Source organism: Panulirus ornatus, chromosome 26 (assembly GCF_036320965.1).
Source record: "Panulirus ornatus isolate Po-2019 chromosome 26, ASM3632096v1, whole genome shotgun sequence".
Taxonomy (NCBI): Eukaryota; Metazoa; Arthropoda; class Malacostraca; order Decapoda; family Palinuridae; genus Panulirus; species Panulirus ornatus.
Genome location: NC_092249.1, coordinates 11,897,057 through 11,920,647, shown reverse-complemented (window position 1 = coordinate 11,920,647; position 23,591 = coordinate 11,897,057). Strand labels below are relative to the sequence as shown.

At 41.1% G+C, this 23,591-nt stretch overlaps 1 protein-coding gene across 2 annotated transcripts in view; it reads left to right on the top strand.

Moving 5' to 3' along the window:
- Positions 1 to 23,591, top strand: part of mRpL38 (mitochondrial ribosomal protein L38) — a 311,926-nt gene that overhangs the window by 214,926 nt on the left and 73,409 nt on the right. For both annotated transcript variants that reach the window (XR_011714637.1, XM_071677979.1), the window contains exon 6: positions 15,348 to 15,484. Coding sequence is in view for 1 of the 2 variants with exons in the window: in XM_071677979.1 (XP_071534080.1) it covers positions 15,348 to 15,484 (137 nt within the window). In the remaining variant the exon portion in view is untranslated. The remainder of the gene's footprint in view (positions 1 to 15,347; positions 15,485 to 23,591) is intronic.

Genomic DNA, 23,591 nt, shown 5'->3' with positions numbered 1-23,591 from the left:
GGATTTGTGTGCTGAGAAAGGACTGGTGATTGGGAATACCTGGTTTAAAAAGCGAGATATACATAAGTACACATATGTAAGTAGGAGAGATGGCCAGAGAGCGTTATTGGATTACGTGTTAATTGATAGGTGCACGAAAGAGAGACTTTTGGATGTTAATGTGCTGAGAGGTGCAACTGGAAGGATGTCTGATCATTATCTTGTGGAGGCGAAGGTGAAGATTTGTATGGGTTTTCAGAAAAGAATAGAGAATGTTGGGGTGAAGAGAGTGGTGAGAGTAAGTGAGCTTGGGAAGGAGACTTGTGTGAGGAAGTACCAGGAGAGACTGAGTACAGAATGGAAAAAGGTGAGAACAAAGGAGGTAAGGGGAGTGGGGGAGGAATGGGATGTATTTAGGGAAGCAGTGAAGGCTTGCGCAAAAGATGCCTGTGGCATGAGAAGCATGGGAGGTGGGTTGATTAGAAAGGGTAGCGAGTGGTGGGATGAAGAAGTAAGATTATTAGTGAAAGAGAAGAGAGATGCATTTGGACGATTTTTGCAGGGAAAAAATGCAAATGAGTGGGAGATGTATAAAAGAGAGAGGCAGGAGGTCAAGAGAAAGGTGCAGGAGGTGAAAAAGAGGGCAAATAAGAGTTGGGGTGTGAGAGTATCATTAAATTCTAGGGAGAATAAAAAGATGTTTTGGAAGGAGGTAAATAAAGTGCATAAGAGAAGGGAGCAAATGGGAACTTCAGTGAAGGGGGCTAATGGGGAGGTGATAACAAGTAGTGGTGATGTGAGAAGGAGATGGAGTGAGTATTTTGAAGGTTTGTTGAATGTGTTTGATGATAGAGTGGCAGATATAGGGTGTTTTGGTCAAGGTGGTGTGCAAAGTGAGAGGGTTAGGGAAAATGATTTGGTAAACAGAGAAGGCTCCCAGAATTTTCGGCCCCTCCCCCATCCTATGACTCACTTCTGCTTCCATGGTTCCATCCGCTGCCAGATCCACTCCCAGTTATCTAAAACACTTTACTTCCTCCAGTTTTTCTCCATTCAAACTTACCTCCCAACTGACTTGACCCTCAACCCTACTGTACCTAATAACCTTGCTCTTATTCACATTTACTCTCAACTTTCTTCTTTCACACACTTTATCAAACTCAGTCACCAGCTTCTGCAGTTTCTCACATGAATCAGCCACCAGTGCTGTATCATCAGCGAACAACAACTGACTCACTTCCCAAGCTCTCTCATCCACAACAGACTTCATACTTGCCCCTCTTTCCAAAACTCTTGCATTCACCTCCCTAACAACCCCATCCATAAACAAATAAAACAACCATGGAGACATCACACACCCCTGCCGCAAACCTACATTCACTGAGAACCAATCACTTCCCTCTCTTCCTACACGTACACATGCCTTACATCCTCGATAAAAACTTTTCATTGCTTCTAACAACTTGCCTCCCTCACCATATATTCTTAATACCTTCCACTTAGCATCTCTATCAACTCTATCATATGCCTTCTCCAGATCCATAAATGCTACATACAAATCCATTTGCTTTTCTAAGTATTTCTCACATACATTCTTCAAAGCAAACACCTGATCCACACATCCTCTACCACTTCTGAAACCACACTGCTCTTCCCCAATCTGATGCTCTGTACATGCCTTTACCCTCTCAATCAATACCCTCCCATATAATTTACCAGGAATACTCAACAAACTTATACCTCTGTAATTTGAGCACTCACTCTTATCCCCTTTGCCTTTGTACAATGGCACTATGCAAGCATTCCGCCAATCCTTAGGCACATCACCATGAATCATACATGCATTAAATAACCTTACCAACCAGTCAACAATACAGTCACTCCCTTTTTTAGTAAATTCCACTGCAATACCATCCAAACCTGCTGCCTTGCCAGCTTTCATCTTACGCAAAGCTTTTACTACATTATTACATGACAGCTAGAGACTGAGTGTGAACGAATGGGGCCTTTGTTGTCTTTTCCTAGCGCTACCTCGTACACATGAGGGGGGAGGAAGTTGTTATTTCATGTGTGGCAAGGTGGCGATGGGAATGAATAAAGACAGACAGTATGAATTATGTACATGTGTATATATGTATATGTCTGTGTGTGTATATATATGTATACGTTGAGATGTATAGGTATGTATATTTGCGTATGTGGACGTGTATGTATATACATGTGTATGTGGGTGGGTTGGGACATTCTTTTGTCTGTTTCCTTGCGCTACCTTGCTAACACGGGAGACAGCGACAAAGCATAATAACATAACTAGATATATTCATTTTCTATTTTCATTTATTTTGCTTTGTCGCTGTCTCCCGCATTAGCGAAGTAGAGCAAGGAAATAGACGAAAGAATGGCCCAGCCCACACACATACACATGTTTATACATACATGTCCACATACGCAAATATGCATACTTATACATCTCAACGTATACATATATATACACACACAGACATATACATATATACACATGTACATAATTCATACTGTCTGTCTTTATTCATTCCCATCGCCACCTCGCCACACATGAAATAACAACTTCCTCCCCTCTCATGTGTACGAGGTAGCGCTAGGAAAAGACAACAAAGGCCCCATTCGTTCACACTCAGTCTCTAGCTGTCATGTAATAATGCACCAAAACCACAGCTCCCTTTCCACATCCAGGCCCCACAGAGCTTTCCATGGTTTAACCCAGACGCTTCATATGCCGTGGTTCATTCCATTGACAGCATGTCCTCCCCGGTATACCACTTTGTTCCTATTCACTCTATTCCTTGCATGCCTTTCACCCTCCTGCATGTTCAGGCCCCGATCACTCAAAATCTTTTTCACTCCATCTTTCCACCTCCAATTTGGTCTACCACTTCTCGTTCCATCCACCTCTGACACATATATCCTCTTTGTCAATCTTTCCTCACTCATTCTCTCCATGTGACCAAACCATTTCAAAACACCCTCTTGTGCTCTCTCAACCACACTCTTTTTATTAGCACACATCTCTCTTACCCTATTATTACTTACTCGATCAAACCACCTCACACCACATATTGTCCTCAAACATCTCATTTCTAGCACATCCACTCTCCTGCGCACAACTCTATCCATAGTCCATGCCTCGCAACCATATACCATTGCTGGAACCACTATTCCTTCAAACATACCCATCTTTGCTTTCCAGATTGAGAGGGTGAAGGCATGTACAGAGCATCAGATTGGGGAAGAGCAGTGTGGTTTCAGAAGTGGTAGAGGATGTGTGGATCAGGTGTTTGTTTTGAAAAATGCATGTGAGAAATACTTAGAAAAGAAAATGGATTTGAATGTAGCATTTATGGATCTGGAGAAGGCATATATGGTGTGGGAGGTAAGTTTTTAGAAGCAGTGAAAAGCTTTTATTGATGATGTAAGACATGTGTACGTGCAGGAAGAGAGGAAGGTGATTGGTTCTCAGTGAATGTTTGTTTGCGGCAGGGGTGCGTGATGTCTCCATGGTTGTTTGATATGTTTATGGATGGGGTTGTTAGGGAGCTGAATGCAAGAGTTTTGAAAAGAGGGGCAAGTATGCAGTCTGTTGTGGATGCGAGAGCTTGTGAAGTGAGTCAGTTGTTGTTTGCTAATGATATAGCGCTGGTGGCTGATTCGGGTGAGAAACTGAAGAAGCTGGTGAGTGAATTTGATAAAGTATGTGAAAGAAGAAAGCTGAGAGTAAATGTGAATAAGAGTAAGGTTATTTGGTACAGTAGGGTTGAGGGACAAGTCAATTGGAAGGTAAGTTTGAATGGAGAAAAACTGGAAGTGAAGTGTTTTAGATATCTGGGAGTGGATTTGGCAGCGGATGGAACCGTGGAAGCGGCAGTGAATCATAGGGTGGGGGAGGTGATGAAAGTTCTGGGAGCGTTGAAAAACGTGTGGAAGTCGAGAATGTTATCTTGGAAAGCAAAAATGGCTATGTTTGAAGGAATAGTGGTTCCAACAATGTTATATGGTTGCGAGTCATGGGCTATATATAGAGTTGTGCGGAGGAGGGTGGATGTGCTGGAAATGAGATGTTTTAGGACAATATATGGTGTGATGTGGTTTGATCAAGTAAGTAATGAACGGGTGAGAGGGATGTGTGGTAGTAAAAAGAGTGTGGTTGAGAGAGCAGAAGAGGGTGTTTTGAAATGGTTTGGTCAAATGGAGAGAATGATAAGAGCAAAGATTGACAAAGAGGATATATGTGTCAGAGGTGGAGGGAACGAGGAGAAGTAGGAGACCCAATTGGAGGTGGAAAGATGGAGTGAAAAAGATTTTGAGTGATCAGGGCCTGAACATGCAGGAGGATGAAAGGCATGCAAGGAATAGAGTGAATTGTAACGATGTGGTATACTGGGGTCGACCTGCTGTCAATGGATTGAACCAGCATATGATAAGCGTCTGGGTTAAACCATGGAAAGTTTTGTGGGGCCTAGATGTGGAAAGGGAGCTGTGGTTTTGGTGCATTATACATGACAGTTAGAGACTGAGTGTGAACGAATATGGTCTCTGTTATCTTTTCCTAGCACTAACTCACACCCTTCCGGGGGGAGAGGGTTGTCATTCCATGTGTGGCGGGGTGGCGACGGGAATGAATAAGGGCAGACAGTATGAATTCTGTACATGTGTATATATGTATGTCTGTGTGTGTTTATATATGTACACGTTGAGATGTATAGGTATGTATATGTGTTGTGTGTGGACGTGTATGTATCTATATGTGTATGTGGGTGGGTTGGGCCTTTCTTTCGTGTGTTTCCTTGCGCTACCTCGCTAATGCGGGAGACAAGCGACACAGTATAATAAAAAATATATATAATGTATCTTTTTAAGCCATGTATTCCGAATCACGAGTCTTTTTTGAGCACACAAATCCACAAGCTCTTCACCATTTCCATTCACATATCTGAATACCCCATGCACACCAGTTATGCCCTCAGCTGCCACATTACTCACCTTCGCATTTCAATCACCCATTACTAAAATCCAGTCTTGTACATGAAAGCTGCTGACACACTCACTCAGCTGCTTCCAAAACACTTGCCTTTCATGATCTTTCTTCTCATGACCAGATGCATAGGCACCATAATCACCCATCTTTCTCCATCCACTTTCAGTTTTACCCACAACAATTTAATATTTTCTTCTTACATCCTATTACATACTCCCACAAGTCCTGCTTCAGTAGTGCTACTCCTTCTTTAGCTCTTGTCCTCTTACTAACCCCTGACTTTACTCCCAAAACTTTCCCAAAGCACCATTCCCCTTTACCCTTGAACTTCGTTTCACTCAAAGCCAGAACACCCAGGTTTCTTTTCTCAAATATACTACCTATCTCTCCTTTCTTCTCATCTTTGTTACATTCAGACACCCCAACCTGAGCCTTCGAGGATGATGAGCAGTCCTGCTCCGGACCGCCTTTAGTCACCTATGACATGTGGGAGCTACATGGGAAGTGTTCTTTCTCCCCTGTATAATAATATATAGTTTTTTCATACTTGTTCCCTGTTTCCCATGATAGTAGAGTAGGGCCAGGAGTAGACAAAAAAATAGCCTCATTAATCACATTCACTCTAGCTGTCATGTATAATGCACAGAAACCAAAGCCCCTTCGCCACCTTCAGGCCCTAGAAACCTGTTCATGGTTTCCCCTGGTAATATCATATACCCTGATTCAGTCCAATTGTTTCATGTGTACCACATTGCTTAGCTCATTCTTTCAAGGTGCCCAAGGATATGGGGGTTGAGGAGGGATTCCAAGACTTTGGAAATGGAAGATGTTAAGGAAATAGGATGATAATTAGAGGGGTCAGAATGGTCACCCTTCTTATGGATGGGATGTATCAATGCATGCTTCCAAGTAGAAGGATCTGCCAGCCTCCCACTGTTGACCTATGACCCTAGGCACCGATAAATATCACAGGGTTGCCACCTTTAGTCTCCTTCATGTAGCTGCTCTAGTGATGATGTATATGCCTACTTTCAAGTTATATCATTCCCAATATAGCAATAACAACCATATGTCAGTAATACCAAACTATCATACAGGTTAGACACATGTGACAGCACTAGTTATCATGTGTTCCCTTCTTCTCATTTCATTTTCCTGACTCCAGGGAACCCATCAGAGGGATGGTTGCTGATGACTAGAGCTCATATACATGTCCTCCCACGGCCTTCAACTTGTTGTATATATCATGAGAGGCAAGTGTTTTGGGAGCAGCTGAGTGAGTTTGTTAGTAGTTTTGATGCATGAGACTGGGTTATAGTAATGGGTGATTTGAATGCAAACATGAGTAATGTGGCAGTTGAGTGGAATAATATGTGTACATGGGGCATTCAGTGTTGTAAATGGAAATGGTGAAGAGCTTATAGATTTGTGTCCTGACAAAGGATTGGTGATTGGGATTACTTGGTTTAAAAAGAGAGATGTACATAATTATATGTATGTTAGTAGGAGAGATGGCCAGAGAGCATTATTGGATTACATGTTAATTGATAGGCATGGGAAAGAGAGACTTCTGGATGTTAATGTGCTGAGAGGTGCAACTGGAGGAATGTCTGATCATTATCTTGTGGAGGTGAAGGTGAAGATTTCTAGAGGTTTTCAGGAAAAGAGAGAGAATGTTGGGGTGAAGAGAGTGGTGAGAGTAAGTGAGCTTGGGAAGGAGACTTGTGTGAGGAAGTACGAGGAGAGACTTAGTGCCGAGTGGAAAAAGTTGAAAACAAAGGAGGTAAGGGGAGTGGGGGAGGAATGGGATGTGTTTAGGGAAGCAGTGATGGCTTGTGCAAAAGATGCTTGTGGCATGAGAAGCGTGGGAGGCGGCAAGATTAGAAAGGGCAGTGAGTGGTGGGATGAAGAAGTAAGATTATTAGTGAAAGAGAAGAGAGAGGCATTTGGACGATTTTTGCAGGGAAATAGTGCAAGTGAGTGGGAGATGTATAAATGAAAGAGGCAGGAGATCAAGAGAAAGGTGCAAGAGGTGAAAAAGAGGGCAAACGAGAGTTGGGGTGAGAGAGTATCATTAAATTTTAGGGAGAATAAAAAGATGTTTTGGAAGGAGGTAAGTAAAGTGCGTAGGACAAGAGAACGAATGGGATCATCAGTGAAGGGGGCTAATGGGGAGGTGATAACAAGTAGTGGTGATGTGAGAAGGAGATGGAGTGAGCATTTTGAAAGTTTGTTGAATATGTTAGATAATAGAGTGGCAGATATAAGGTGTTTTGGTCGAGGTGGTGTGCGAAGTGAGAGGGTTAGGGAAAATGGTAAAAGCTTTGTGGAAGATGAGAGCTGGCAAGGCAGAAGGTTTGGATGGTATTGCAGTGGAATTTATTAAAAAGGGGGTGACTGCATTGCTTAATGTATGTATGACTCATGGTGAGGTGCCTGAGGATTGGCGGAATGCATGCATAGTGCCATTGTACAAAGGCAAAGGGGATAAAGGTGAGTGCTCAAATTACAGAGGTATAAGTTTGTTGAGTATTCCTGGGAAATTATGTGGCAGGGTGTAGAGGATGTGTGGATCAAGTGTTTGCTTTGAAGAATGTTTGTGAGAAATACTTAGAAAAACTAATAGATTTGTATGTAGCAGCTATGGATCTAGAGAAGCCATATAATAGAGTTGATAGAGATGCTCTGTGGAAGATACTAAGAATATATGGTGTGGGAGGCAAATTGTTAGAAGCAGTGAAAAGTTTTTATCGAGGATGTAAGGCATGTGTATGAGTAGGAAGAGAAAAAAGTGATTGGTTCTCACTGATTGTCAGTTTCTGGTAGGGATGCATGATGTCTCCATGGTTGTTTGATTTGTTTATGGATGGGGTTGTTAGGGAGGTGAATCCAAGAGTTTTGGAGAGAGGGGCAAGTATGCAGTCTGTTGTGGATGAGAGAGCTTGGGAAGTGAGTCAGTTGTTGTTCGCTGTTGATACAGTGCTAGTGGGTGATTCGAGTGAGAAACTGCAGAAGCTGGTGATTGAGTTTGGTAAAGTGTGTGAAAGAAGAAAGCTGAGAGTAAATGTGAATAAGAGCAAGGGTATTAAGTACAGTAGGGTTGAGGGACAAGTCAATTGGGAGTTAAGTTTGAATGGAGGAAAACTGGAGGAAGTGAAGTGTTTCAGACATCTTGGAGTGGATCTGGCAGCGGATGGAACCATGGAAGTGGAAGTGAATCATAGGGTAGGGGAGGGGGCAAAAGTTCTGGGAGCATTGAAGAATATGTGGAAGTCGAGAACGTTATCTTGGAAAGCAAAAATGGGCATGTTTGAATGAATAGTGCTTCCAACAATGTTATATGGTTGCGAGGCATGGGCTGTAGATAGAGTTGTGCAGAGGAGGGTGGATTTGTTGGAAATGAGATGTTTGAGGACCATATGTGGTGTGAGGTGGTTTGATCGAGTAAGTAATGAAAGAGTAAGAGAGATGTGTGGTAATAAAAAGAGTGTGGTTGAGAGAGCAGAAGAGGGTGTTTTGAAATGGTGTGGTCACATGGAGAGAATGAGTGAGGAAAGATTGACCGAGAAGATATATGTGTCAGAAGTGGAGGGAATGAGGAGAAGTGGGAGACCAAATTGGAGGTGGAAAGATGGAGTGAAAAAGATTTTGAGTGATCGGGGCCTGAACATGCAGGAGGGTTAAAGGCATGCAAGGAATGGAGTGAATTGGAACAATGTGGTATACCATGATCAATGTGCTGTCAATGGATTGAACCAGGGCATGTGAAGCGTCTGGGGTAAACCATGGAAAGTTTTGTGGGGCTTGGATGTAGAAAGGGAGCTGTGGTTTCGGTGCATTATACATGACAGCTAGAGACTGAGTGTGAACGGATGTGGCCTTTGTTGTCTTTTCCTAGCACTACCTCGCGCACATGTGGGGGAAGGGGGCTGTCATTTCATGTGTGGCGGGGTGGTAACAGGAATGAGTAAAGGCAGACTATGAATTATGTACATGTGTGTATATGTATAGGGTTGTGTGTGTGTATATATATGTATACGTTGAGATGTATAGGTATGTATATGTGCGTGTGTGGATGTGTATGCATATACATGTGTATGTAGGTGGGTTGGGCCATTCTTTTGTCTGTTTCCTTGTGCTACCTCGCTGACGCAGGAGACAGCGACAAGGAATAGTTCCCACACATTCCTCATGTGTCGTAGAGGGCGACTAAAGGGGACGGGAGCGGGGAGCAAGAAACTTTCCCCTCCATGTATTTTAACTTTCTAAACAGAAAAACAGAAGAAAGAGTCATGCGGGGAGTGCTCATCCTCCTCGAAAGCTCAAATTGGGGTCTTAAAATGTGTGTGGATGTAACCAAGATGAGAAAAAAGGAGAGATAGGTTGTATGTTTGAGGAAAGGAACCTGGATGTTTTGGCTCTGAGTGAAATGAAGCTCAAGGGTAAAGGGGAAGAGTGGATTGGGAATGTCTTTGGAGTAAAGTCAGGGGTTAGTGAGAGGATAAGAGCAAGGGAAGGAGTAGCACTACTCCTGAAATAGGAGTGGTGGGAGTATGTGATAGAGTGTAAGAAAGTAAACTCTAGATTGATATGGGTAAAACTGAAAGTTGATGGAGAGAGATGGGTGATTATTGGTGCATATGTACCTGGGCATGAGAAGAAAGATCATGAGAGGCAAGTGTTTTGGGAGCAGCTAAGTGGGTGTGTTAGTAGTTTTGATGCACAAGACCAGGTTATAGTGATGGGTGATTTGAATGCAAAGGTGAGTAATGTGGCAGTTGAGGGAATAATTGATGTACATGGGGTGTTCAGTGTTATAAATGGAAATGGTGAAGAGCTTGTAGATTTATGTGCTGAAAAAGGACTGGTGATTGGGAATACCTGGTTTAAAAAGAGAGAGATACATGAATATACATATGGCATTATTGGATTATGTCTTAATTGACAGTTGTGTGAAAGAGAGACTTTTGGATGTTAATGTGCTGAGAGGTGCAACTGGAGGGATGTCTGATCATTATCTTGTGGAGGCGAAGGTGAAGATTTGTAGAGGTTTTCAGAAAAGAAGAGAGAATGTTGGGGTGAAGAGAGTGGTGAGAGTAAGTGAGCTTGGGAAGGAGGCTTGTGTGAGGAAGTACCAGGAGAGACTGAGTCCAGAATAGAAAAAGGTGAGAACAAAGGATGTAAGGGGAGTGGGGGAGGAATGGGATGTATTTAGGGAAGCAGTGATGGCTTGCGCAAAAGATGCTTGTGGCATGAGAAGCATGGGAGGTGGGAAGAGTGGAAAGGGTAGTGAGTGGTGGGATGAAGAGGTAAGATTATTAGTGAAAGAGAGAGGCATTTGGACGATTTTTGCAAGGAAATAATGCAAATGAATGGGAGATGTTCAAAAGAAAGGTGCAGGAGGTCAAAAGAAAGGTGCAGGAGGTAAAAAAGAAGGCAAATGAGAGTTGGGGTGAGAGAGTATTATTAAATTTTAGGGAGAATAAAAAGATGTTTTGGAAGGAGGTAAATAAAGGGCGTAAGACAAGGGACCAAATGGGAACATCAGTGAAGGGGGCAAATGGTGAGGTGATAACAAGTAGTGGTGATATGAGAAGGATGTGGAGTGAGTATTTTGAAGGTTTGTTGAATGTGTTTAATGATAGAGTGGCAGATATAGGGTGTTTTGGTCGAGGTGTTGTGCAAAGTGAGAGGGTTAGGGAGAATGATTTGGTACACAGAGATGAGGTAGTAAAAGCATTGCTGAAGATGAAAGCTGGCAAGGCAGTGGGTTTGGATGATATTGCAGCGGAACTTATTAAAAAAGGGAGTGATTGTATTGTTGACTGGTTGGTAAGGTTATTTAATGTATGTATGATTCATGGTGAGGTGCCTGAGGACTGGCGTTATGCTTGCATAGTGCCATTGTACAAAGGCAAAGGTGATAAAAGCGAGTGCTCATATTACATAGGTATAAGTTTGTTGAGTATTCCTGGCAAATTATATGGGAGGGTGTTGATTGAAAGGGGGAAGGCATGTACAGAGCATCAGATTAGGGAAGAGCAGTGTGGTTTCAGAAGTTGTAGAGGATGTGTGCATCAGGAGTTTGCTTGGAAAAATATATGTGAGAAATACTTAGAAAAGCAAATGAATTTGTATGTAGCATTTATGGATTTGGAGAAGGCATATGATGCAGTTGCTCTGTGGAAGGTATTAAGAATATATGGTGTGGGAGGTAAGTTGTTAGAAGCAGTGAAAAGTTTTTATCGAGGATGTAAGGCATGTGTACGTGTAGGAAGAGAGGAGAGTGATCAGTTCTCAGTGAATGTTGGTTTATGGTAGGGGTGTGTGATGTCTCCATGGTTGTTTAATTTGTTTATGGATGGCATTGCTAGGTAGGTGAATGCAAGAGTTTTGGAAAGAGTGGCAAGTATGCAGGCTGTTGTGGATGAGAGAGCTTGGGAAGTGAGTCAGTTGTTGTTTGTTGATGATACAGTGCTGGTGGCTGATTCGGATGAGAAACTGCAGAAGCTGGTGACTGAGTTTGGTAAAGTGTGTGAAAGAAGAAAGTTGAGAGTAAATGTGAATAAGAGCAAGGTTATTAGGTACAGTAGGGTTGAGGGACAAGTTAATTGGGAGGTAAGTTTGAATGGAGAAAAACTGGAGGAAGTGAAGTGTTTTAAATATCTGTGAGTGGATTCAACATCGGATGGAACCATGGAAGCTTTGTGGAAGTCGAGAACGTTATCTTGGAAAGCAAAAATGGGTATGTTTGAAGGAATAGTGGTTCCAACAATGTTATATGGTTGCGAGGCTTGGGCTATGGATAGAGTCGTGCGGAGGAGGGTGGATGTGCTGGAAATGAGATGTTTTAGGACAATATGTGGTGTGAGGTGCTTTGATCGAATAAGTAAAGAAAGGGTAAGATAGATGTGTGGTAATAAAAAGAGTGTGGTTGAGAGAGCAGAAGAGGGTGTTTTGAAATGGTTTGGTCACATGGAGAGAATGAGTGAGGAAAGATTGACAAAGAGGATATATGTGTCAGAGTTGGAGGGATCAAGGAGAAGTGGGTGACCAAACTGGAGGTGGAAAGATGGAGTGAAAAAGATTTTAATTGATTGGGGCCTGAACATGCAGGAGGGTGAAAGGCGTGCAAGGAATAGAGTGAATTGGAACAATATGGTATATTGGGGTCGACATGCTGTCAATGGATTGAACCATGGCATGTGAAGCGTATGGGATAAACCATGGAAAGTTTTGTTGGGCCAGGATGTGGAATGGGAGCTATGGTTTCGGTGCATTATACATGACAGCTAGAGACTGAGTGTGAGCGAATGTGGCCTTTGTTGTCTTTTCCTAGGGCTACCTTGAGCACATGCGGGGGAAGGGGGTTTTCATTTCATTTGTGGCGGTGTGGCGATGGGAATGAGTAAGGGCAGACAGTATGAATTATGTACATGTGTATATATGTATATGTCTCTGTGTGTATATGTATATGTATGCGTTGAGATATATAGTTATGTATATGTGCATGTGTGGACGTGTATGTATATACATATGTATGTTTGTGGGTTGGGCCGTTCTTTCGTCTGTTTCCTTCCGCTACCTCGCTAGCGCAGGAGACAGCGACAAAGTATAATAAAAAGAAAAACATATTTGAAGGAATAGTGGTTCCAACAATGTTATATGATTGCGAGGCATGGGCTATAGATAGGGTTGTGCGGAGGAGGGTGGATATGTTGGAAATGAAATGTTTGAGGATAGTATGTGGTGTGAGGTGGTTTGATCGAATAAGTAATGAAAGGGTAAGAGAGATGTGTGGTAATAAGAAAAGTGTGGTTGAGAAAGGAGAAGAGGTTGTGTTGAAATGGTTTGGAGACATGAAGAGAATGAGTGAGGAAAGATTGACAAAGAGATATGTGTCAGAGGTGGAGGGAAGAAGGAGAAGCAGGTGACCAAATTGGAGGTAGAATGAATAAGTGAAAGAGATTTTGAACGATTGGTGTGTGAACATACAGAAGGGTGAAATGCGTGCAAGGAATAGAGTGAATTGGAATGCTGTGGTATACCGGGGTCGCCATGCTGTCACTGGATTGAACCAGGGCAGGTTAAGTGTCTGGGTAAACCATGGAAAGGTGTGTGGGGCCTAGACGTGGAAAGGGAGATGTGGTTTCAGTGCATTACACATGACAGTTAGAGACTGAGTGTGAATGAATGTGGCCTTTCTTGTCTGTTCCTGTCACTGCCTTGCTGGAAAATGGGGGAGGGGGATGCTATTTTGAGTATGGCGAAGTGGTGACGGAAATGGATGAAGGCAGTAAGTATGGATATGTACATGTGTATATATGTTTATGTTTGCTTATGTATATGTATGTATATGGGCGTGTGTGGGCATTTATTTATATACCCGTCTATGTGGTTGGGTTGGGCCATTCTTTGTCTGTTTCCTTGTGCTACCTTAGTAACACGGGAGACAGCAGTTAGGTATGATAAGTAATATGATAAATATATATATATTATTTTATTATTTTGCTTTGTCGCTGTCTCCCGCGTTAGCGAGGTAGCGCAACGAAACAGACGAAAGAATGGCCCAATCCACCCACATACACATGTATATACACACACGTCCACACACGCAAATATACATACCTATACATCTCAACGTATACATATATATATATACACACACACAGACATATACGTATATACACATGTACATAATTCATACTGTCTGCCTTTATTAATTCCCATCGCCACTCCGCTACACATGAAATAACAACCCCTTCCCCCCCTCTTGTGTGCGAGGTATCGCTAGGAAAAGACAACAAAGGCCCCATTCGTTCACCCTCAGTCTCTAGTTGTCATGTAATAATGCACCAAAACCACAGTTCCCTTTCCACATCCAGGCCCCACAGGACTTTCCATGGTTTAAATCTACAAGCTCTTCACCATTTCCAATTACAACACTGAACACCCCATGTATACCAATTATTCCCTCAACTGCCACATTACTCACCTTTGCATTCAAATCACCCATCCCTATAACCCGGTCTCGTGCATCAAAACTACTCATTAGTATTAGTATTAGTATTCGTATTAGCAGTATTAGCAGCTGCTCCCAAAACACTTGCCTCTCATGATCTTTCTTCTCATGCCCAGGTGCATATGCACCAATAATCACTCAACTCTCTCCATCAACTATCATTTTTACCCATATCAATCTAGAGTTTACTTTCTTACACTCTATCACATACTCCCACCACTCCTGTTTCAGGAGTAATGCTACTCCTTCCCTTGCTCTTGCCCTCCCACTAACCCCTGACTTTACTCCCAAGACTTTCCCAAACCACTCTTCCCCTTTACCGTTGAGCTTTGTTTCACTCAGAGCCAAAACATTTAGGTTCCTTTCCTCAAACATACTACCTATCTCTTCTTTTTTTTCATCTTGGTTACATCCACACACATTTAGACACCCCAATCTGAGCCTTCGAGGAGGATGAGTACTCCCCGCGTGACTCCTTCTTCTGTTTCCCCTTTTAGAAAGTTAAAGTACGTATGTGTAAAGGTGAAATTGCAATTCAGTAGGAATTCAGATAATTTTATTCAACATGTAATTTTTCTTTACATGCATCACTACATGTTTCACAGAGACAGTCCAACTCATCAGCTGCAGACAATTCATAAAGTTTTTACATCCCAACACCACCTCAAAAATTCTATCTCTCCTACTTCATTCTCGACTACACACTGGCCTGAACATTAATGGGAAAGTGGGGGTGCCTTTTGGTTAAGGGGGGTTGTGTGTGTGTGTGTATGTGTGGGGATGAGGTGGGGGGGGTTGGCTTAGATAACATGATGTCTGTTCAACTATTTTTCCTATCATTTCTTGATGATTCTTTTACAATGATTTGGTTGACTATAGGATTTGCTTTAAAGTTATCTGGGGACAAATTAGAATTCATTAATGTTGTGGTTAGCATAATCAGAAGAGGGGGTACAATATGACTGCGTTGTTAAAGTCTACAGGGCGATCATTTTCATGATGGTGTTTAGCGATCACATTTTTGTGGTCATGCTTGCATACTGAATGACTGTGCCAATAGTATCTCTCAGTTAGTGTTTTACTTGTCTAGCCAGTGTATACATCTTTGCATGCCTTACATTTGATGTTGTAAACTCTCCCAATTTTCTGATAATTTGTTTGGAATGTAAGTATATGTCTTTGTTAGATATGTACAAAAATTTGAGTTTGATAGTCAGTAGCCATAGCACTGTGACTTAATCATTTCATTGTTCTCTGTCTCTTGTTATGGAGAAAATGTGTAAGTTATTATATACACACTGTTGATGTATTATTTATTTTAATCTCACAATACAGCTTATCACTGAAGGAGCGAAGCTTCTCTACACTAGACTTTTATCGTGAGATGCAAGATTGTCTCACTCCTGCTGGTCTGGCATGGTTCCAGTCAGACTGGGATTCATCACTCACTAGTTTCTTCCATAATACCTTGAGTAAGTATGTAAATTAGGTCATACAAAATTATTTTAAGATTGTTTGAAACTATATAGTATTTGCTATTGAGTGGAATGGTGACCACTTGGCTGCAGAAGCATTATCTCCCATTAATATTCAACTTTTGGATGAATTAGGCATACAAATAAAACATCACAGGCATATCATGTGTGTACAGAATATACAGAGCAGCAGAAGAAAGGTGATTCTGACAAACATTAATAAGGTGAACAGCTGTATGAAAACAACTGACTTCACAAGCCATTTCATTTCTTAGATTTATCATTCTCCTTGAAAAATTTGGTCTTCCAGTCTATGGAGGATAGCATTAGCAGTGGTACTATTCTAGTGGTATTAGTGCATTTGGATTAGAGAGAAAGACTCATTTCTTGCTTGAATGGTTTTAGAAGTTGCAAACCATACCTCACAAACTCTCCTTGAATTTTATCATGAATTATTCACTACCCACAAGAATACAAAAGTGAAAGATAGTATATTTCTGGACTTCCAGAAAGTGTTTGACATGTTGATGCATAAAGTTTGGACCTAGGGATTACTGGTTGCATAGGAAATTGGTTAGAAGTCTAGTTACATCATGGTAAGGGAAAGAGGGTTGTAACGAATGGTAAATCATCGCTGTGGTCACCTGTTTATAGTGAAGTCCCCCAGGGATCTATATTTGGGCCTATAGTTTTCATCATTTATATTAAAGATATTGACATAGGCCTCAATAACTTACTGTTCAAATTTGCAGAAGATGCAAAGATCAGCAGTGCCATATTAACTGAAGAAGATTAGCTAAGATTACAAGAGAATCTAGATAGAATTGCTGAGTGATCTAGATGGCAAATGCCATTCAGCATCAATAAATGTCACATGTAATAAACCTCCAAAAAAAAATTTGATCATGAATTGATGGGCATTAAGATAAAGGATGCCTCTAGTGTAAGGGATGTAGGGGTCCCTGTCTTGTACAACTTCATTGATGTTAGGATTCATTAAAAGGAACTTTACTACATACAAAAGCAAGGATGAGATATTGCCACTGTACCAAAGTCTAATTAGACCACATCCTGAATATGCAGTGTAGTTTTGGGCCCCCCCATAAGCAAGGATATTCTTAAATTGGAAGCAGTGCAGCAAAGAGCAATAATTAAATTGATTCCTTCTTTGCATAACAAAACACATAAGGAGACACTGCAGGTTTAGAGTTCTCCTTAAGCAAGAGGTGTCTCTGGGGCAGATAGAATGTTTTGAAATACTTAAAGGATTCAACGACGTCGATATATGAATTTCTTTACAGTAGCATCACCACAAGAGGAAATGGACCAAAACTTAGCTGTCACAAAGTTAATCTGGACTGTGCAAAATATTCCTTTACCAATGGGATTATTGATGCATGGAATAAGCTCCCAGAAAATGTTTTTCAGGGGAACACCCATAATATCTTCAAACTGAGGCTTGATTATCATTTTTTACACTGCGGTATTGAATAATTCATTTGATTATTTTAACATAGTGGTATATCATGCTACCCTCTCAACATTTGATCTCTCCTTGGGCTTGCTTAGAGAGAGTAAGAATTATTGTATCTTTCTTCAACATCAGGAATAATCTAGGCATGGTAAGTCAAAAGGCTGGGGCTCAAGTTCATCTCTACTATTATCCTTATAACAAAAGTGAAAGGGATGCATGTCTTTTGTGATGGGATGTTTGATATATTTATGTTCATTCTACCTTAAGACTTTCCTATAAAGATTTTCTTTGGGCATATTAATCTTGCAAGTTTTTTCTACCTGTTCTCCATCCGGTATGTTACCAGAGGGAGTGGAGGTTGGGGAGAGAGCCTTTGCTTTACTGTCTCTTTCTTTTACTGCTTTTGAGGGAACTGCACTTTTTTCTTTAAAGAAATCTTAAGGTCAGACCACCTTGCTTGGACCTTGGGTCATGTGGTCTGTATTTATGTAATACCCAATTACATGAGATGCCAGAATTATAACGTCCTCTTTGAAGGAGTTGAAGTGTATTAGTGAGGTGTCATCTCATTTACTCTGTTGTGAGTTTCATGAAAGATTTTTGCAAGGTTTCTTCTAATTGACTTTTTTCTTCTGAGAATCTACTAAGACTCATTGCAGTTTCTGACATTTTAGAAACTGTGGACTTCTTTTTTGCCATCATCAGGTACAGAAGAGGTGCTGTGAACAGCATAAAATGCTCAAAATACCTTTTATTGATTTGATTGAAGCCTTGTCAACCAGTCAGCTCTGTGGAGAACCTATGCTAAGTCATGCCGTCCCTGTTAGATCATTCAAATTATCTAGTTCCTGTATGACAGCATGTCTGTAACTGATGTCTGCATTAACTGAGAAGCAGACTACTCCATCTAAACTGAGTGAACATGGGTTTTTCAGTGACTTTACCATTTTTCTTGTTTCTTGCATATATCCTATGCTGTGGCAGTATCATAACCAATGAGGTTAGGAGGTGCTAATATTGTGGTAAACTCAAAATTAGGAAAAGTTTTTTGCAATTCGGTACTTCAGGGGGATATTCTAGTTTTCTAGAGTATCCAAGTCTCTCTTTGCCTTCTGGCGTAACCTCATTATTACTCCTTAGGGGTGGAACTGAAGGGATAGGCATTGCTTCCCTCCATTAGGGCAATAGCAATTGTAGTTTTCTTTTTTCTAATACAAACACTGCCCCTGGGAAACACTGCACTGGAGTTGCCCTCTGCCAGTGCCCTGTCAGAGGTAAGGCACAAAAGGTTAAGTAACGGCACTGGTGTCTACCAGTTATGCCAAGGAGAAAAAGGGGTGAATGATTGAGGGTGATGGCACTGAGTGTAAATGGGATGACTGGTGAGAGTAAAAGGAGGGAGCTTGTGAAGAAGAATAAAAGTTAAGTTTGGATGTGCTGGGGAGTGGGGGGAACCTGTATCATTAGACAGGGTGTATACAGTGAAAATGTGAATGATAAATGCAAGTTATGGGAGGTCATGGAAAGAGGAATGGTATGGATGGGAATGAATGAAAATTATCAGGTAAGAGGGAAAGAAGGATGTGCAATTGTGCTATTACCAAAAGTGTGGGAGGATGTTACAGAGCATGGATAGAATGGGTCAAGAATAGTGTGTGACAGCAAAGATGGAATTGTGAAGTATGTATGGGTGTGTATTTTATGTGCTTGTGAATATGAAGACTGTATGAGATAAGGATGAGATGAAATGTTTCTGAAGAAAGTTCAATGACTGTAAACAGTCTTGAGAATGAGAGGTGGTTGTAATGTATGATGTGAATGCAAAAGTGCGATGTGATGAGATTGGCAAGATAGTAGTAAATGGATGCAGTAATGTGTGAATGAGGTGTTTAAAAATATTTAAAGAAAAACTACTAATGGTTGTAGAATTAGCAGTTAAGATTCAAGTCTGTGAGATAGAGAAATAAAAAGGGAAATGCATGGTGGATGGAAGAGATTAGAATTACTGTGGAAGAGAAGAAAAAGCATATGCTAGATCACTTGAAAGTAATGTATCATTGTAAATTCATCATAGGAGGAGGCAAGAATTTAAGATATGTAAGTGGAATGTTAAAAAGCTGATATAGGAAAGCAAAGAAAGAGTAGATGAAGATTTGGAAGAAAGTTGAGGGAAAAGTTTAAGGAAAATAAGAAATTGTGCTGGAAGGATGTGAAAAAGGAAAGAGGTGGACATAAGAGTGAGATGTAAGGGTGGAGACTAGTTGAATCAAAAGGAGGAAGTGCAAGGAAGATGGAAAGAGTGTTTTCAAGATTTGATGAATGTTGGATAGGATGAGGCAGCAGTTGTTATATATGTGGATATGGAGGATGGAAGAAATAGGTTACAAGTGCAAGGGCCTATAACAAAAAGGGAGGTCTAAAGGCAATAAAGAGGCTGAAGGTAGGAAGTGCACCTTGATTGGATGGGATTATGGCTGATATGCTGAAGTATGGGGGAGAAAGTGTTAGAGAATGGATGCATTTGATATGTAATTTAGCATGAAAACAAATGCTGTGCCTGAAGGTTGGGTGAAAGCTATTTTAGCTCCTCTACGCAAAGGAAAAGGTTTTAAAGATGTGAAGCATTATTAGAGGCATAAGTCTTTTAAGTATACTAGGAAAAGTGTATGCAAGAATATTAATTGATAGTGATAGAAGTGACTCATTCAGAATAAGTGAGGAGGAAAAGGGTTTAAGGAAAGGTTCGGGATGTGTAGATCAGATTTTTGTCTTGAAGATGCCTGTGGAAAAGTATTTAGTGAAAAGTAAGTAGTATGCAGCTTTTATGGATCTAAAGAAAGCGTATGACACCGTCAAGTGGAATAAATGCTTTAAGTAATGTGTTAGGGATATATGGGGTATGAGGACTACTGATGTATACTGTGAAAACTTTCTATAGAGGAGCAAAGGCATATGTTGCAATGGATGGAGAGTTGAGCAAAAGTTTCAGTATACATATGGGTGTTAGGCAGGACAGGGATGCGTAATGTTATCGTGGCTTTAAGTAATGAAAGGGTAAGAGAGATGTGTGAAAATAAAAAGAGTGTGGTTGAGAGAGTAGACAAGTTTGTGTTGAAATTGTTTCGACATATGGAGAGTGTAAGTGAAGAAAGATTGACAAAGATGATTTATGTGTCAGAGATGGAGGGAACAAGCAGAAGCGGGAGACCAAATTGGAGGTGGAAGGGTGGAGTGAAAAAGATTTTAAGCTATCGGGGCCTGAACATACAGGAGGGTAAGAGGCATGCAAGGAAAGGCATGAATTGGAATGTTGTGGTGTATCAGGGTCGACTTGCTGTCAGTGGACTGAACCAGGGAATGTGAAGTGTCAGTTGTAAACCATGAAAAGGTCTGTGGTCCCTTGATGTGGATAGGGAGCTATGGTTTAGGTCCATTACACATGACAGCTAGAGACTGAGTGTGAATGAGTGTGGCATTTTTTGTCTATTCTCCTGGTGCTTTCTGCTGGAGGGATGGGTAGCAATGTTGCTTCTTTTGGGATGGGGTAGTGAAATGGATGAAGGCAAGCAAGTATGAATATGCACATGTGTGATGCACTGAAACCACAGCTCCCTATCCACATCCAGTCCCCACAGACCTTTCCAGGGTTTACAGCAGACACTTCACATGCCCTAGTTCAGTCCACTGACAGCATGCTGACCCCAGTATACCACATCATTCCAATTCACTCTCTTCCTTGCATGTCTCTAACCCTCCTGTATGTTCAGGCTCCGATCATTTGAAATCTTTTTCATTCCACACTTTCACCTCCAATTTGGTCTCATGCTTCTCCTTGTTCCCTCCACTTCTTATACATATATCCTCTTTGCCAATCTCTCCTCACTCATTCTATCCATATGTCCAAACCAATTCAACATCCCCCTCTTTTGCTTTCTCAACCACACCCTTTTTTATCCACATAATTCCCTTACCCTTTCATTACTTACTCGATCAAACCACCTAAAACATTTCATTTCCATCACATCCACCCTCCTCCGTACAGCCCTATCTATAGCCCATGTCTTGCGTATAGATAACATTGTTGGAAATTCTATGCCTTCAAACATACCCATTTTTGCTCTCCGAGATAATGTTCTCTTCATCCACACGTTGTTCACTGCTCCCAGAACCTTTCTCCCCTCCCCCACCCTGTGACTCACTTCCACTTCCATGGTTCCATCTGCTGCTAAATCCACTCCCAGATATCGAAATACTTCACTTTCTTTAATTTTTCTCCATTCAAACTTACATCCCAATTAACTTCTCCCTTAACCCTACTGAACATGATAACCTAACTCTTAATCACATTTACTCTCTGTTTTCTCCTTTCTCACACTTTTCCAAACTCAGTCAGCAACCTCTGCAGTTTTTTGCATGAATAAGTAACGAGAGCTGTATAATTGGCGAACAACAATTAACTCATTTCCCAGGCTCTCTCATCCCAACAGACTGCATACTCGCCCCTTTCTCCAAAACTCTTGCTTTTACCTCCCTTACCACCCCATCCATAAACAAATTAAACAACTATGGGGACATCACACACCCCTGATGTAAACTGACCTTCATTGGGAACTAATTTCTATCCTCTCTTCCTACTCTTACACATGCCCTACATCCTTGGTAAAAACATTTAACTACTTCTTGCAACTTATCTGTCACACCATATACTCTTAAGACCTTCCACAAAGCATCTCTATCAACCTTATCATATATATCTCCAGATCCATAAATGCTATAAACAAATTCATCTGCTCCTTCAAGTATTTCTTGCATACATTCTCCAAAGCAAACACCTGATCCACACATCTTCTACCACTTCTGAAACCACACTGCTCTTCCCCAATCTCATGCTTTGTACATGCCTTCACCCTTCAATCAATATTTTTTTTTTTATTTATTTATTTTCTTATACTTTGTCGCCATCTCCCACATTAGCGAGGTAGCGCAAGGAAACAGATGAAAGAATGGCCCAACCCACCCACATACACATCCACACACGCACATATACATACCTATACATTTCAGCGTATACACAGACATGTACATATATGCACATGTACATAATTCATACTTGCTGCCTTTATTCATTCCTGTTGCCACCCCGCCACACATGAAATAGCATCCCCCACCCCCCATGAGGTAGTGCTAGGAAAGGACAAAAGACCACATTCTTTCACACTCAGTCTCTAGCTGTCATGTGGAATGCACCGAAATCACAGCTCCCTTTCCACATCCAGGCCCCGCAAAATTTCCATGGTTTACCCCAGACACTTCACATTCTCCTGGTTCAATCCATTGACAGCACATTGACCCCAGTATTTCTCACATACATCCTTCAAAGCAAACACCTGATCCACACATCCTCTACCACTTCTGAAACCACACTGCTCTTCCCCAATCTGATGCTCTGTACATGCCTTCACCCTCTCAATCAATACCCTCCCATATAATTTCTCAGGAATACTCTACAAACTTATACCTCTGTAATTTGAACACTCACCTTTATCCCCTTTGCCTTTGCACAATGGCACTATGCATGCATTCTGACAATCCTCAGGCACTTCACCATGAACCATACATATATTGAACATCCTCACCAACCAGTTAACAGCAATACTAATGTTATTATACTTTGTTGCTCTCTCCCGCTTTAGCGCAAGGAAACAGATGAAAGAATGGCCCATCCCACCCGCATACCTATGTATAGACATACACACCCACACATGCACATATACATACCTATACAACTACGTTTGTGAATCAAGAACCATTGCAACACAAACCTCGCCAGGTGGTAGAGTGTCCCGCAGTGTATAAAGACAGACTTCCCCAGAACTTTTTTTAAAGGGGAAGTAAATGTTTATAGTTGTGTTACTGGAGTGATAGTTTTCATACATGGTGCTTTGACAAGAAAATAGTGAAATTGGAAAAAATGTAGCTTAGACATTGAAGCTTATTAGTACAGTGGTTAAATTGATGAGAACTGCTATTGACATTTGTGTAAATAAATTATACATTTCCCTTTTCCATAGCCAGAGGTTGAACCATTATGTGACATTCATTTTTTCATTTCATTTCAAGCTAGAAGTTTCAGTTTTCTAAATTGTTTCTTACATTTTTCATATGTATATATGTGTATATGTGTGTGTGTGTGTATATGTGCGTATGTATGTGTATGTATATATATATATATATATATATATATATATATATATATATATATATATATATATATATATATATGTATATATATATATATATTATCCCTGGGGATAGGGGTGAAAGAATACTTCCCACGCATTCCTCACGTGTTGTAAAGGCGACTAGAGGGGACGGGAGCGGGGGGCCAGAAATCCTCCCCTCCTTGTATTTTTTAACTTTCTAAAATGGGAAACAGATGGAGTCACGCGGGGAGTGCTCATCCTCCTCGAAGGCTCAGACTGGGGTGTCTAAATGTGTGTGGATGTAACCAAGATGTGAAAAAAGGAGAGATACGTAGTATGTTTGAGGAAAGGAACTTGGATGTTTTGGCTCTGAGTGAAACGAAGCTCAAGGGTAAAGGGTAAGAGTGGTTTGGGAATGTCTTGGGAG